The sequence below is a fragment of the Salvelinus namaycush genome, chromosome 37 (genome assembly GCF_016432855.1).
Source record: "Salvelinus namaycush isolate Seneca chromosome 37, SaNama_1.0, whole genome shotgun sequence".
Lineage (NCBI taxonomy): Eukaryota > Metazoa > Chordata > Actinopteri > Salmoniformes > Salmonidae > Salvelinus > Salvelinus namaycush.
Window position 1 is genome coordinate 27,030,679 of NC_052343.1, and position 15,740 is coordinate 27,046,418.

At 44.6% G+C, this 15,740-nt stretch overlaps 1 protein-coding gene across 1 annotated transcript; it reads left to right on the forward strand.

Annotated features, from left to right (window-relative positions):
• The first annotated feature begins 647 nt into the window (after positions 1-647).
• Positions 648-15,473, forward strand: LOC120030941 (neuronal pentraxin-2-like). Its single transcript, XM_038976445.1, has 5 exons — positions 648-1,334; positions 2,466-2,607; positions 2,809-3,119; positions 14,135-14,314; positions 15,264-15,473. The coding sequence occupies exons 1-5, from the start codon at positions 648-650 to the stop codon at positions 15,471-15,473; spliced, it is 1,530 nt and encodes a 509-aa protein (XP_038832373.1).
• Positions 15,474-15,740: the final 267 nt, after the last annotated feature.

Below are 15,740 nucleotides of genomic sequence, written 5' to 3' on the forward strand. Positions count from 1 at the left end.
CATAGTCTAGCTAACAAGCTGATCCATCTAGTCTACATCAGCGATTACCAGATACTGTATAGACCGCGGTAGTGGTTCTAGCAAGATAATTAACTTCGAGCTGGCTTAGTCTACAATGTATGATGAGTGAGTGTGTTTTGGTAGAAAAGTAAAACCTATGTTAAAACAAATCATGGAGAATTTGGCTACAGGAGCAGTAGAAAAATATAAATGGAATGACGGTCATTTTGGAGGGGGGCGCCCTTTTTCTCACTTTGAGACCACCAAAGATCTGTGTACGGCCCTGCCTAGAGTACAGTACTGGCTACCACACCTACAACTGCAGCCTTGTAGTCTTCCAAACAGCATCCACAGCAATAGAAGGGGAACTACCGGTCCCTGCTACTTTGTGTGCTGTCCTAGACCAAAAGTTACTCAGCTGCATTCTAAACCTCATACTTTTCTTGCAGGTGCTTTCCACAACAGCCCTGGTTCTCCCACACCATAAAATAAGAAACTTTCAGAGGTATCAGACCACAGAGCTATTGGAATATAGCTTTTCTGGGACATGCTGCTTTTAATTCAAAAGAGATAAACTTACTCACATCAGACATTTTAAAATGGAGTCTATTTCTTCAACCTCAAACCATACTCAAAGAGTGCTGAAAATGGGACACAAGTGTATCTCTAAACCTTCACCGTTACAAACACTCATCCTCTCCACCATCCTCCTCTTCATCTCCCCTACCTCTGCCATGCCAGGGCCTGACTATGGAGGCCACCCGCGGTTCATCTGCATTCCCGTCCCTGCCGATACCGACCCTGCCTGCTTCCCCTCTGGGGGGCCAGTCATGGGGCCTAGCGGGGCAGGGCACCACGCGCCTCCTGTAGGGCCCCCGAACAATAATGGCTGGTGGGGAATGACAGAGGAGGCTAAAACCACTATTTTACACCTGAGAGAGAGCCTGGTGCAGCAGAAAGAGACCATCCTGGATATGAGAGAGACCATCAGGGAGCTGACCACCAAACTCACCCTGTGTGAGGGCTCTGGGCCGGGCATCGGGGCTCACAACGACCACCATGGACCTCCATCTCATCACGGAGGGGCTGTCAGCCATCTGCCTTACGCTGACAATGGTCACCATGGCAACCAGCAGGGCCACCATGGAAACAACAACCATGCCTTGGATGCAGCCGGACACTACCCTGGGAATGGGGGGCACCGGTTGGACAGTGGGCATAACAACAGGGGGAAGGATAAACACGCAACACCAGAGGATATGATATCATCAAAATCGCCGGAGGAACTGGGCAGGATGCTGCAGGCCCTTAAAGAGAGAATGGATAACCTGCAGGTGAGAGAGAGTTCCGTTTAGTACAGAAAGGAGATCATAGAGATAGGATGGGGTCATGAGGAAAGAAATAAAAGAATGACAGAGGGATGAGAGACAGAGACTAAAATCAGGATTAAGGGATTACTTTAAATTGTTTTGGATAAAAGCATCTGCTAAATGGCAGATTACTATATTATAATGCAAGAGAGAGAGAAGAAGTGGGGTATAATGTGTTTCCACGTTTCACTTCCTTGTCTTGTCTCAGGTCAGGTGATGCACATGTCATTGGATTGTTTGGTCAAATAAACAAATCAAGCTGAATAAGAGCTCGGGATAATAACATCTGTTAATCAGTTAATCACATGAAAGTACCACCCTGCCATGCGAGACACCATCTGCCACAGGCAGAAAGAGTTTTCTTGTTTCCTGGCATCAAAATCCTTTATTTGTAAAAACAATCAAGGATCACCATTGTCCCTTTCCTCTGCTACACTGCCAGCCCTGTCTGACTGTCTGGAGCAGAACAGTCTTGGCACAGAGAGAGACTGGCATCCCTGGCATAACCGGTCCTGGTCTGACAGTGAAGTGGCTTTAGGGGTTGGATGATCACCCTGTCTAAGTCAAAATGGGCACACTAGACAAGGTTATTGAGCACTGGCGGTTTAAATGGATTCTGCTTGAGTACGCTTGGTAGGGTTTGGTATGGTTGGGTGGGTTTGAGATGAGCAGGGCAGAGCTAGCTGGGCGAATTTAAGATTGGTAGAGAGAGTTAGGTTAGCTTGGTAGATGGGTAAAATTAGTGTAGCTGGATGGAGCTGGGCAGGGCACATCATTCCTACCTGTTCTCTCTCTCTTGCTTTCTCTCGTAATCCAGGCTTTGTCGTCCAGGTTTGTGGCCTGATTATCAGGCTGTAAGTGGAGATCAGGATAATTCACACTGATCTCAGATCTGTACCCTCTGCTGCCCGTGTCATCTGTCTATCGACACAGTCCCACAGAGAGACCACAAGTCAACGATGTAGAAACTGTCAAATAGCAATACTTTTCTCACTTATCTCTCAATCTGTTTCTCAATCTCAACCATAATAAAAAAAGAATGTACGTACTGTAGTCAACAGTAAATAAGGGTAGTGTTTGTGTCTCCCTCCCCAGCAGTCACGGAACACCTCCACCACCTACTCCAGCTCTCTGAAGGAGCTCCTCCAGAGGAAGATCAGTGCTCTGGAGCAGCAGATGCACCACACCGCTGCTGCCCTCAGCAGCAGCCCCAATCACCATGACGACAGCGATCACCACGATGACGGGCACCACGACGATGACGGGCATCACGACGACAGTCACCATGATGATCACCATGACAATGACGGGCATCACAACGACAGTCACCATGACGACCACCCCGATGATCACCATGACGATGGGCAACACAACAACGAGGCAGATAGCCATGGTTACCTGCAGAGAACGGGTTATCGCATACCAGGGCCCAGGGCTGGCCTGCACTCCAACAACAAACTGGACTCTCTACTGAATAACCTGCACCATACAGGTACCAACAGCAGGAAGAAGACCAAGACCCCTGATGCCTTCCAGATCGGCTTCCCCATGAGAACCAACTACATGTACGGGAAGGTGAAGACGACCCTCCTCCACGAGATCTTTGCCCTCACCCTGTGTCTGTGGATAAAGGGGGGCGCAGGCCCCGGGCTGGGGACCCCTTTCTCCTACTCTGTACCAGGACAGGCCAACGAACTGGTGCTGATCGAGTGGGGCAACAACCCCATGGAGCTGCTGGTGGATGACAAGGTGAGACAGGGAGAGAGAGGGTTGAGTAGAGAGTGGCCATGTCTGAATACCCATACTAGTGTATTACAGACCTAAACTGCATACTCATTTCGGTGTTTCGTCTAGTGGAATTCACTCGTCTTTTCATCTTTTCCAACGTGTTTGACAACAGCTGATAATCAGAGAAATTGACGTGCTGTACCAAAATTAACGAATTGTGGGAGTCTATTTTTGAAATGTCAGTCTATATATAAAACAATTATTATTATTATTACTATTTACACTTACCAAAAATATAAACACAACGTGGAAAGTGTTGGTCCCATGTTTCTGATTAAAGCAGATTAAACAGCATGATCATTACACAGGTGCACCTTGTGCGAGGGACAATAAAAGGTCACTCTAAAATGTGCAGTTTTGTCACACAACACAATGCCACAGATATCTCAAGTTTAGAGGGAGCATGCAATTGGCATGCTGACTGCAGGATAGTCCACCTGAGCTGTTGCCAGATAATTGAATGTTAATTTCTCTACCATAAGCCACCTCCAACATTGTTTTAAAGAATTTGGCAGTACCTCCAACCGGCCTCACAACCACAGACCACATGTATGTGGGCGAGCGGTTTGCTGATGTCAACGTTGTGAACAGAGTGGCCCATGGTGGTGGTGGGGTCATGGTATGGGCAGGCAGAAGCTACAGACAACAAACAAACACGCGACAGCGTGTTCCAGTTCCTGCCAATATTCAGCAACTTCGCACAGCCATTGAAGAGGAGTGAGACAACATTCCACAAGGCCACAATCAACTGTCTGATCAACTCTATGCGAAGGAGATGTGTCGCACTGGATGAGGCAAATGGTGGTCACACCAGATACTGACTGGTTTTCTAATCCACGCCCCTACCTTTTTTTTTAAGGTATCTGTGACCAACAGATGCATATCTGTATTCGCAGTTGTGAAATCCATAAATTAGGGCCTAATGAATTAATTTCAATTGACTGATTTCCTTACATGAACTGGAAATCAGTAAAATATTTGAAATTGTTGCATGTTGTGTTTATATTTTTGTTCAGTATAGTACGCTAGAATGGGTATTCGGACATGGGCAGAGTGCATGCTATATAACACTCTTGGCTTTTCAGCTGTGAGGATAAAAGCCATTTAAACCATGTCTCTGTAGCCAAAGGATTAGCCCAGAAGGCCTGTTGGACTCAGTAGCTCAGAAGCTCAGTATATAATAACTAGGCTACACTGAAGAGCATTGTAACTCCGAAGGTTAACCGAATGGACTTTCTGACACCAGTGATCCGTCTTAATGGCGTGACGATGACGTCAGAGAGCAGCTTACTTAGACAGCAGGTGGAGAGAGTCTCAGCCAGAGTGTGAATTACACCATGATTTTTGTGGGTCTCTATCGATTTTAATTTTTTTATGGGACTAATAATAAAGACATCATTTAAACTGTAAAAAATGAATTACCTTTTAATGTGACATTAACATAACCAGTCATGATATTTTCATCTGATTGTCAAACAAATCACTTCTAAAAGTAGGCTACCTATGCGTGTTCATCCACTCCAAAATAATTCCAGCATCCAAACTGCATGTACAGTTGAAGTCAGAGGTTTCCATACACCTTAGCCAAATGAATTTAAACTAAGTTTTTCACAATTCCTAACATTTAATCCGAGTAAAAATTCCATGTCTTAGGTCAGTTAGGATCACCACTTTATTTTAAGAATGTGAAATGTCAGAATAATAGTAGAGTGACTTATTTCAGCTTTTATTTTTTTCATCACATTCCCAGTGGGTCAGAAGTTTACATTGTTTAACTTGGGTCAAACGTTTCGGGTAGCCTTCCACAAGCTTACCACAATACGTTGGGTGAATTTTGGCCCATTCCTCCTGACAGAGATGGTGTAACTGAGTCAGGTTGGTAGGCCTCCTTGCTCGCACATGCTTTTTCAGTTCTGCCCACACATTTTCTATAGGATTGAGGTCAGGGCTTTGTGATGGCCACTCCAATACCTTGACTTTGTTGTCCTTAAGCCCCTTTGCCACAACGTTGGAAGTATGCTTGGGGTCATTGTTCATTTGGAAGACCCATTTGCGACCAAGCTTTAACTTCCTGACTGATGTCTTGAGATGTTGCTTCAATAATATATCCACATAATTTCCTTCCTCATGATGCCATCTATTTTGTGAAGTGCACCAGTCCCTCCTATGCTTCACAGTTGGGATGGTGTTCTTCGGCTTGCAAGCATCCCCCTTTTTCCTCCAAACATAACGATGGTCATTATGGCCAAACATTTATATTTTTGTTTCATCAGACCAGAGGACATTTCTCAAAAAATTACGATCTTTGTCCCCATGTGCAGTTGCAAACCGTAATCTGGCTATTTTATGGCGGTTTTGGAGCAGTGGCTTCTTCCTTGCTGAGCGGCCTTTGAGGTTATGTCGATATAGGACTTGTTTTACTGTGGATATAGCTACTTTGTACCTGTTTCCTTCAGCATCTTCACAAGGTCCTTTGCTGTTGATCTGGGATTGATTTGCACTTTTCGCACCAAAGTACGTTCATCTCTAGGAGACAGAACACGTCTCCTTCCTGAGCGGTATGATGGCTGTGTGGTCCCATGGTGTTTATATTTGCGTACTATTGTTTGTACAGATGAACGTGTTACCTTCAGGCGTTTGGAAATTGCTCCCAAGGATGAACCAGACTTGTGGAGGTCTGCAATTTTTTTTCAGAGGTCTTGGCTGATTTCTTTTGGTTTTCCCATGATGTCAAGCAAAGAGGCACTGAGTTTGAAGGTAGGCCTTGAAATACATCCACAGGTACACCTCCAATTGACTCAAATGATGTCAATTAGCCTATCAGAAGCTTCTAAAGCCATGACATCATTTTCTGGAATTTTCCAAGCTGTTTAAGGGCACAGTCAACTTTGTGTATGTAAACCTCTGACCCACTGGAATTGTGATACAGTGAATTATAAGTGAAATAATCATCTGTAAACAATTGTTGGAAAAATTCCTTGTGTCATGCACAAAGTAGATGTCCTAACTGACTTGCCAAAACTATAGTTTGTTAACAAGAAATATGTAGAGTGGTTGAAAAACAAATTTTAATGGCTAAACTTCCGATTTCAACTGTATACTGGCGCCACTTGATGAATGGAAATGGACATGTGTTACAAAACACCAAGAAGTGCGCCTATTGAAATTCAGCCATTGCCATTGATTAGGCCTACATTAATTGATGCTTCTTGCTGACAAATTGACCTTTTTTGTAGCCTGAAAAGTCTGGATAAACGGGATGGTCTGGTCATCCAAACACACGGTCAACTTACCAGACTAGGCGACAATGTGTAAGCCTATTACCATGAACTTCAAATAGATCTACCGGTAGACAGTTATGTAGTGTTATTTTTTTTTATTGCCGGTCACAAAAAAATAAAAAGTAATGCTCCCTATACATTCAGTTGCGTTTTCCTTCCAGTAGGCTTACATCACTTCTGGTAGCCTACCCTCTCAGCAGAGGCAATTGTACACACACGAACACACACAGAACAGGTAGCCTACATCCAATATAATACATGAGTTAAATAAATCAAACATGTTTTACACCCTTGTTCATGAGTTAGTCCATAGTTAATTTGTTAATGCTTGGAGTCTTCACAGATCGTGTGACATAAAACACTTCCTTTCTGTCCTTACATTGATGAAATTGATGACAGTGTTATTTATTATTATTAAGCATTTAACAATTGAATTAGAACATTGAACGTTAATCATTTTCCCTCTTCTAACCAAAGAGTCACCTCGTAGGCCTACTGTCATTAACGTATAGGCTACTTGTTGGATGGATTGGATGCACATTGGTGTCTAGCTGGAGACTAGTTGTCTAGTGATATTGTCTACCATCATCAGCTGATCCAGGAAAGAAAACAAATATTGATAGAAATAATAAAGCGAAATAAATGGTCTACTACTTTTGGCCACGGATGGCACAGAGAAACCGAGGTAAAGACAGTTTCAAGTTGGATATTCAACGGATATTCGTGCTTCCAAACCTCAATAGCTTTCAAACCACTTGAGCCACAAACTCCAAATAAGTATCATGATGTTGGAAAAATTGCGCACAACATTGCACATGTCTTTTTTTCACAATTTGGATATTAATTAGCTTTCCAAAGCTCATAAACGTGGAGATGTGAGCAGCATTTTGTATTCCTAGTTGAATTAGTTATGGAGCGTAAACAAAGTACAAACTTTTTTCAGAATCTACATTCAGTGGCCCTACACATTCCACACCCTTTAGTTTGTCCATTTTCATCTTGCTCGATTTTACATAAATATCTCAAACTTTCTAATTTCAATAACTCCTTAGTTATGTGAGCTACTGGACTCAAACAAGGTTCATAATGTCCACTGACTACCCTTCTATATTGCACACCCTTTGGTTTGTCCATTTTCATCTCATATGTTTTTACATACATTTTTCTAATTTCAATAGCTCCTTGTTCATGTGACCTACTGGAATCAAACAAGGTTCAGAATGTCCACTGACTACCCTTCTATTTTGCACACACTTTGGTTTGTCCGTTTTCATCTTGCACGTTTTTACATTAATTTAGTAAACATTTGAATTTCAATAGCTCCTTGGTCATGTGACCTACTGACCTCAAACAAGGTTCCGAATGTACACTCGGTGAGCCTACACATTGCACACCCTTTAGTTTGTAATTTTCATCTCACAAGATTTTGCATACATTTTTCCAACTTTCTAATTTGTGACCTACTGACCTCAAACTACTTTCAGAATGTCCACGGACTTGCGGGGACGGGTGCCGCGAGGCGGCCAGTGTGGTAACGAGATCGATCCAGGAGAAGCTGGCGGGAGCCCCGGGGAGAGTTCTCTTTTCTTTGTGAAGGGCAAGGCGCCCTGGAATGGGATCGACCCAAGAGATGGGCCCAAGCCCTGGAAAGCGTTGCGGTTCTGGCAGTGTCCGGTGAGCTCTCCCTGGCCCTTGAAAATCCGGGGGAGAGAGTGTAAATCTCGTGCAGGGCCGTACCCATATCCGCAGCAGGTCTCCAAGGTGAACATCCTCTGGCATGTTAAAACAATGTAGGTAAGGGAAGTCGGCAAGTCAGATCCGTAACTTCGGGATAAGGGCTGGGTCGGTCGGGCTGGGGTGCGAAGTGGGGCTCAAGCCCCGGCTGGGGGAGAAGTCGCTCCGTCGCCCTCCTCTCGCCACCGTTGGAAGTTCGTTATGCGGCCCATCTCGCGGTCTCTCGTGCGTGGTCTCGCAAGGGGCTGCGTGCGGGGCTTCATCGGGTGGTGGGGATTGAGTCCGGCTGTTGGTGGCGGCGACTCTGGACGCGTCCTGGGCCCTTCTCGCTGGCCCTGTTCGCGCTTGCTCTCCGGCGGGTCGTATCGGCCAGCGCCTAGCAGCTGACTTAGAACTGGTGCGGACCAGGGGAATCCGACTGTTTCATTAAAACAAAGCATTGGGAAGGCCCGAGGTGGGTGTTGACGTGATGTGATTTCTGCCCAGTGCTCTGAATGTCAAAGTGAAGAAATTCAATGAAGCGCGAGTAAACGGCGGGAGTAACAATGACTCTCTTAAAGAGTCCTTAGCCTTAGTAAGGGAGATAACGAGGTAGCCTTCTAGCAGGACTTTTCCAATCCCTCCCTGTATGTCACCTGTTTTCAGGTGTCGCTAACGATGCAAACCAAACGGGAGTTACCTCGGTACTAGTTCGTACACAAAGAGAGTCCTGCAGATGGTGATGGCTGTTGATCATTAACGGAAGGCGGCAGTCGGTCCTGGAATATGAGGCTTTCGGTCAAGCATGAAAATGTGAGGGCGGTTCCACCAGACTCAATGATTTGCTGCGGGGCTCTTGTAAACAAATTCTGACCTTGACAGGAAGCCAATCAGAGAATGATGGCTTGAACGCATCCCTGGCTTTGGCTGGGAGGGGGGAGTTAAGTCCTGGGAGACGGCTGATGAAAGTGTACTACTCGCATCAGTCTGATCACAGAGCGGCTATGGTGAAACATTTAAACACACGTCCCCCGTATACTTAGCAAACTGTAAACCGCAAAGGTTTGAATCGAACGCTGGCTTCGGCTGGATCCGCTAACAGTGGAACACTAAATGGAGATGGAATGTGCTTAGCGGTTATGGACACTGCCAGGTCTCAGGTCTGCCTGGGTGCAGAACTCTACACATTCTATGTGGGAGCTCTCTTCTATGCTCCTTGGAGCATGGAGGACAGCATGTGGAGCATGTGGAGATGGCATGTGCCTTACCATTAGCTGACACTACCAGGCATCAGGCTTGCCTGAGTGCGGGACACCCCACAATGTAGATGGGGAGGTCTCACCTACGCTCACTAAACTCGAAGCGGAGACTAAACCCATTGGCCCTGTAGTGATCGGGCATTGCATGGATCTGGATCTTGCCCTATGAAGTTGGGAGAGGTATCTCCAGCTTGTCTGCTTGATTTGCTGCAGACCCATAAAATGGACAGAAGAAGCCTAGGTTCCCACTGGGCACGGATCACTGAATGTCAATTTGATGAAATTCAAAGGAGTATACCCACCTGTCGCGGGCGCACTCAATTCACCCAAGCACATGAAGCTACCATCTGTGGGATTATGACTGAACGTCTCTAAATCAGAATCCCCCTAAACGTAACGATACCGTAGCACCACAGATCTTAGGATGGCCCAGGATAGCCTGCCTCTTTTGGCAGGTGAGTAGAGCCGTTTTAGACGGGGTTGGAGTGCGGCCGGATGAGTTGCCACCCCTCTTCTGATGCGCACCGCATTTTGTGGGGAACCTGGTGCTAAATCACTCGTAGACGACCTGATTCTGGGTCAGGGTTTCGTACGTAGTAGAGCAGCTCACTCGCTGCGATCTATTGAAAGTCAGCCCTCGATCCAAGCTTTTGTCGGGGACGGAAGGCGTCTTCCTCCACCATACTCCTTCTTTACTTACAGGTTACCAGGTGCACTCAGAAGGGCCGGGGGCCAGAGGCCAGACAGAGTGTGAGAGAGCCTAGGCAGGCAGGTAGAAGGTTAGAAGGTCAGGTTGGGTCTCGCTGTGGAAGTCAAAGGGTCACCAGGTGCACGAGGAGGCCTCCATCAAGGCGGGGGGCACTCATAGTCCGAGCAGGGGGCGGCTGGACTCGGGGGCCATGGAGGTTGGATTGGGGACTTAGTCTCCGAGTGGAAAAAAGCGGGCGGGTCACCAGGTGCACAGAGCATGTTCCGGGTTACCAGGTGCACTGAGCCTATTTCAGGTTACCAGGTGCACATGGTCCCTGACAGCGGGAATATAGACGTCTTAGTGTCCGGGGTGGGGTGCTTAAGTGTGGGTGTCCCGGTTCGCCTGGTGGGCAAGGTTATGGAGATGGCTGAGCCCCGGCCGGGACGCGGTGATGGGTGATGCCCAGTGAGAGGGGTGTTGACCGGATAGGGAGAGTAGGTATGGAGGCCTGGAGGTCTGTGGTTCCAGGGAGTAAGCTATACACTCTCAGACCCAGGGAGAGGGCCATCAGGCGGGCAGGGAGTGTAGGCCTAGAAGCCTGGAGTCAGAGGTCATCAGGTCAATGGGGGCCTGCCTGGAGGTCAGGAAGGCCCCAGGGAGAAGGACCAAGTGAATAGATGTGAGTGACACTGTCCTTCTGGGGAGCAGAGCAGGCAATTAATGTAAAATCATGTGAGATGAAAATGGACAAACGAAAGGGTGTGCCATGTATAAGGCTAGTCAGTGGATATTCTGAAAGTAGTTTGAGGGTTATAGGTCACATGGCCAAGGAGCTATTGAAATTAGAAAGTTTGAAACATTCATGTCAGATCACCTGAGATTGAAAAGTGACCAACTAAAGAGTGTGCAATATAGAAGGGTAGTCAGTAGACATTCTGAACCTTGGTTGGGGACAGTAGGTCACATGACCAAGGAGCTATTGAAATTCAAAAGTTTACAAAATGTATCTAAAAATGTGTGAGATGAAAATGGACAAACCAACGGGTGTGCAAAATAGAAGGGTAGTCAGTGGACATTCTGAACCTTGTTTGAGTCCAGTAGGTCACATGATCAAGGAGCTATTGATATTTTAAATGTAAAAAAATCATGTAAAATTGAGTGAGATGAAAATGGACAAACTAAAGGGTGTGCAATGTGTAGGCCCACTGAGTGTACATTCCGAACCTTGTTTGAGTTCAGTAAGTCACATGACCTAGGAGCTATTGAAATTAGAAACATTGAAAAACATTAAAAATGTATGTAAAATCGTGTGAGATTAAAATGGACAAACGAAAGGTAGTGCTACATTTAAGGCTACTCAGTGGATATTCTGACAGCAGTTTGAGGGTTGTATGTCACATGACCAAGGAGCTATTGACATTTGAAAGTTTGAAAAATGTATGTAAAATTGTTTGACATGAAAATGGACAAACAAAAGGGTGTGCAATATATTAGGCTTGTCAGTTGATATTCTGACAGCAGTTTGAGGGTTGTAGGTCACATGACCAGAGAGCTATTGAAATTCAAAACAATGAAAAAAAGAACAATTAATTTAAAATCACCTGAGATGAAAATGGATGAACTAACGGATGTGCAATATATAAGGCTAGTGACTGGATGTTCTGAAAGTAGTTTGAGGGTTGTAGGTCACATGACCAAGGAGCTATTGAAATTAGAAACATTGAAAAACATTGAAAATGTATGTGAGAAAATGTATAAATTGTGTGAGATGAAAATGGACAAACAAAAGGTTGTGCTAGATATAAGGCTATTCGGTGGATATTCTGAAAGTAGTTTGAGGGTTGTAGGTCATAAGACTAAGAGAAGCTATTGAAATTTGAATCTTTAAAATATTCTCGTGAAAGCTCATGAGATGCAAATGGACAAACAAAAGGGTGTGCAATGTGTAGGCCCACTGAGTGTACATTATAAACCTTGTTTGAGGTTAAAATAAAGAAATAATTTAAAATAGTGTAAGATGTAAACCGACAAAAAAAAGTGTGTGCAATGTGTCTATGCTATGGAGTTAGCTACAACCCATTTTGAAAGTTTTTGGAGAAATGGTTAAAGAGCTATTGAAATTTGAAAAATTTGATTTGTCACTATGTTGATGGTCCCTAACTGCTGTTGGTGGACGTAAGGAAAACGACAGGCGAATATCCGTCGAATATCCAAAAAGAATGAATGAGCGCTCTAAACAGCTGACTGACAAACGCAAACAATGATAAATTAACAGATAAATCTAATGATTGGAATAAAGGCTATTTTTTAAATCAAGGACGCATGGCAAACAAATGGCGAAAATTAGGAAGTACAAAGGGAAATCTATGCGTAAAGGAACTCACCTTAGGCCGAAAGTCAGCACTACTGAGTGACAGTGCTGCCACATATAAATAAATGGTTTAAACCATGACAGAGAGATGGGGGTATTTGTTTAATTTGGAAACATTTATTTACATATTTACCATTGTAAAACATATTTACCACTACATTTTAAACAAACAGGAGAGTAGTTAATTTGCATAATTTAGAGACCTCCCCAGTAATTCACAACCTTGGTCTCAGCCCTCATGAAAAAATACTACGGAGTTACTACTCAGCAATACTACACAAGATCTACACAACCCTACTGGTTTTACTATTTGATTGCTATTGAGATGTGTAGTAAACCAGTAGTGATTTATGTAGTCATTTAAATAGTAAATGAGTGACAAATTGGGACCTTTCATAACTGGTGAACAATGCATATTTCCTATTTTAATCACTACATATTTTTCCCTTAATGACTACTGTGTAACTACTGAACTTTTTGGTATTTAATACTTAAAACCTACACATACCTACACAATTCCTACATGTTCACTACTGAATTACTACACAAAGCCTACTGCTTTATGCCTACTCAATCCCTATTGAATTACTACACAAATTCTACTGCTTTATGCCTACTCAATCCCTATTGAATTACTACACAAAGCCTACTGCTGTATGCCTACTCAATCCCTATTGAATTACTACACAAAGCCTACTGCTGTATGCCTCCTCCATCCCTATTGAATTACTACACAAAGCCTACTGCTGTATGCCTACTCAATCCCTATTGAATTACTACACAAAGCCTACTGCTTTATGCCTACTCAGTCCCTATTGAATTACTACACAAAGCCTAATGCTTTATGCCTACTCAGTCCCTATTGAATTACTACACAAAGCCTACTGCTTTATGCCTACTCAATCCCTATTGAATTACTACACAAAGCCTACTGCTGTATGCCTCCTCCATCCCTATTGAATTACTACACAAAGCCTACTGCTGTATGCCTACTCAATCCCTATTGAATTACTAAACAAAGCCTACTGCTGTATGCCTACTCAACCCCTATTGAATTACTACACAAAGCCTACTGCTGTATGCCTACTCAATCCCTATTGAATTACTACACAAAGCCTACTGCTGTATGCCTACTCAATCCCTATTGTATTTCTACTGCCATTTGTGCGTGTAGTGTCACTACTGATCACTACTGAATTGCTCCTGATCCTTTTTCATTTCCTAAAAAGTTATACAAACAGCTAAACAACGACATGAAACTCATAAAACTTAAAGGAACTGGTGCCAGCATAAGGGCTAACTATGAAAGACAGGACGACGAAGGTTGGAAGAGGATTTACATTCAGGATTGGCAAAAACAGTAGCTAGCTAACAGCCAACTACTTCCTGTCTTGTCTTTTGTGGTCACGAAAAGCCGGTGTTGTCTGGCTGTAGTGTTGTGACCACTTATTTACTACCAACATCAAGTAGTAAAAACTACTTGATTACTATTGACAAGCCTGTTTAGTAAAGCTGTAGTGTTTTAACTACTTATTTACTACCAACATCAAGTCATCAAGTAGTACAAATCTTTACCTGTTTACTACAGGAAACACACAAGTTATCTCCTTGTGCTGTCAACTTGGTGGTACTCAATCCCTACTCTCCTCCCTTCCCCCCAGGCAGTGACTCTGCCCCTTTCGATCAGTGATGGGAAGTGGCACCATGTGTGTGTGACGTGGTCGACGAGGGACGGTGAGTGGGAGGCGTACCAGGACGGGGTGAAGAGGGGCTCTGGGGAGAACCTGTCCGCATGGCATCCCATCAAACCTGGAGGGGTCTTCATCCTCGGACAGGAACAGGTCATCTTCAAATTCTTTCAGTTGGTTGTTGAGTGTCTACAAAAAGCTTCTGCATTACACAAGACAAGAAAAGTGCACACTAAGCATTTTCCCTGCGACCTCACTCATTAACCCCCAACAACAAACTGCTCCCCGGGCGCCTATGCAGTGGATGTCAATTGAGGCAGCCCACCGTGCAACTGACTAGGTATCCCCTTTCCCTTCCTTCCTTCCCTCCTCAGCCCATAATTTCACCTATTATTGACTGAGTCCCTTATCCTACTATAGCCTCCCTTTATGTATCACGCCACGGCTGTCTAGAACTCTAAGGCTATATTTACACAGGCACACCAATTCTGATCTTTTTTTGACCACTAATTGGTCTTTTCAGCTATTTACAATAATTGGGCAAAAGATCAGAATTGGGCCACCAGTGTAAACGCAGCCCAAGCAGAGGGACTGTTGTGCGCTTGCCCTTAACCAACCACAAAAGCAGTCACTTCACTAGCATGGGCTTTCTCTCAGAAACAGTGGTCGTGGTTGGGGTTAAGGTCAGAGTCATTACTGTGTAATCCTAGCCTCTGACCTCTGAACCCTGACCGTGTCTCATTTAGAGCAGCAACCTGCAGCAGCAGGTTTTGTCATATAATGAATGCTGACTACCACCTACTACTACACACCATACATACAACGCACAGGAGGTTGGGGAGGACAGGCTCATGGTAATGGCTGGAGTGGAATTGGTAGAATGGTATCAAAAACATCAAACACAAGGTTTTCATTCGATGCCATTCCATTAGCTCTGTTCCGGACATTATTATGAGCCGTCCTTCCCTCAGCAGCATCCTGTGATCCAAAGCTAGCCACAAACAAACCCCATTATTTAGTTTAAATGCATTTATGGCTCCTTTCTTAAGTCCAAATCCTAACTTTAGAATGAGCCTAACATGACCTTGTCTCTCTCCTCCAGGACACTCTGGGAGGTCGTTTCGACGCCACGCAGGCGTTTATGGGGGACATCTCTGACCTCCAGATGTGGGCTAATGTCCTCACAGCCCATGACATCTACAGCCTGGCCTCCTGCAACAGCCACCTCAGCGGGGATGTCATCACCTGGTCCGAGAACGTGGTGGAGCTCCACGGAGGGGTCACCAAGTACCCCTTTGACCCCTGTCACTAAGGGCAACCAACTATTATGACATTACCAATGGATCCATATCACACACATACTTAAAAGTGCTCCTATCGAAGAAGGATTTTTTTCCGATCCAGAGTGACTATGAGATCACACGGGATAGAGGATCCACTCCACTTAATATTACCACCTGACTAAAACTATGCCTTCCTTTTATTCTGAAAGACTGAAGACCTCCATTCCCAGAGACTGTGTTATGACTATTATGGAATTCAAATGTTTTGATAATGAAATGGACTATATATACAGTAC

Coding starts and splice junctions, on each gene's coding strand:
- LOC120030941 (XM_038976445.1), top strand. CDS start 648: ATGGGACACAAGTGTATCTCTAAACCTTCACCGTTACAAACACTCATC. Junction 3,120..14,134: donor AGCTGCTGGTGGATGACAAG/GTGAGACAGGGA, acceptor CCTTCCCCCCAG/GCAGTGACTCTGCCCCTTTC. Junction 14,315..15,263: donor TCATCCTCGGACAGGAACAG/GTCATCTTCAAA, acceptor TCTCTCCTCCAG/GACACTCTGGGAGGTCGTTT.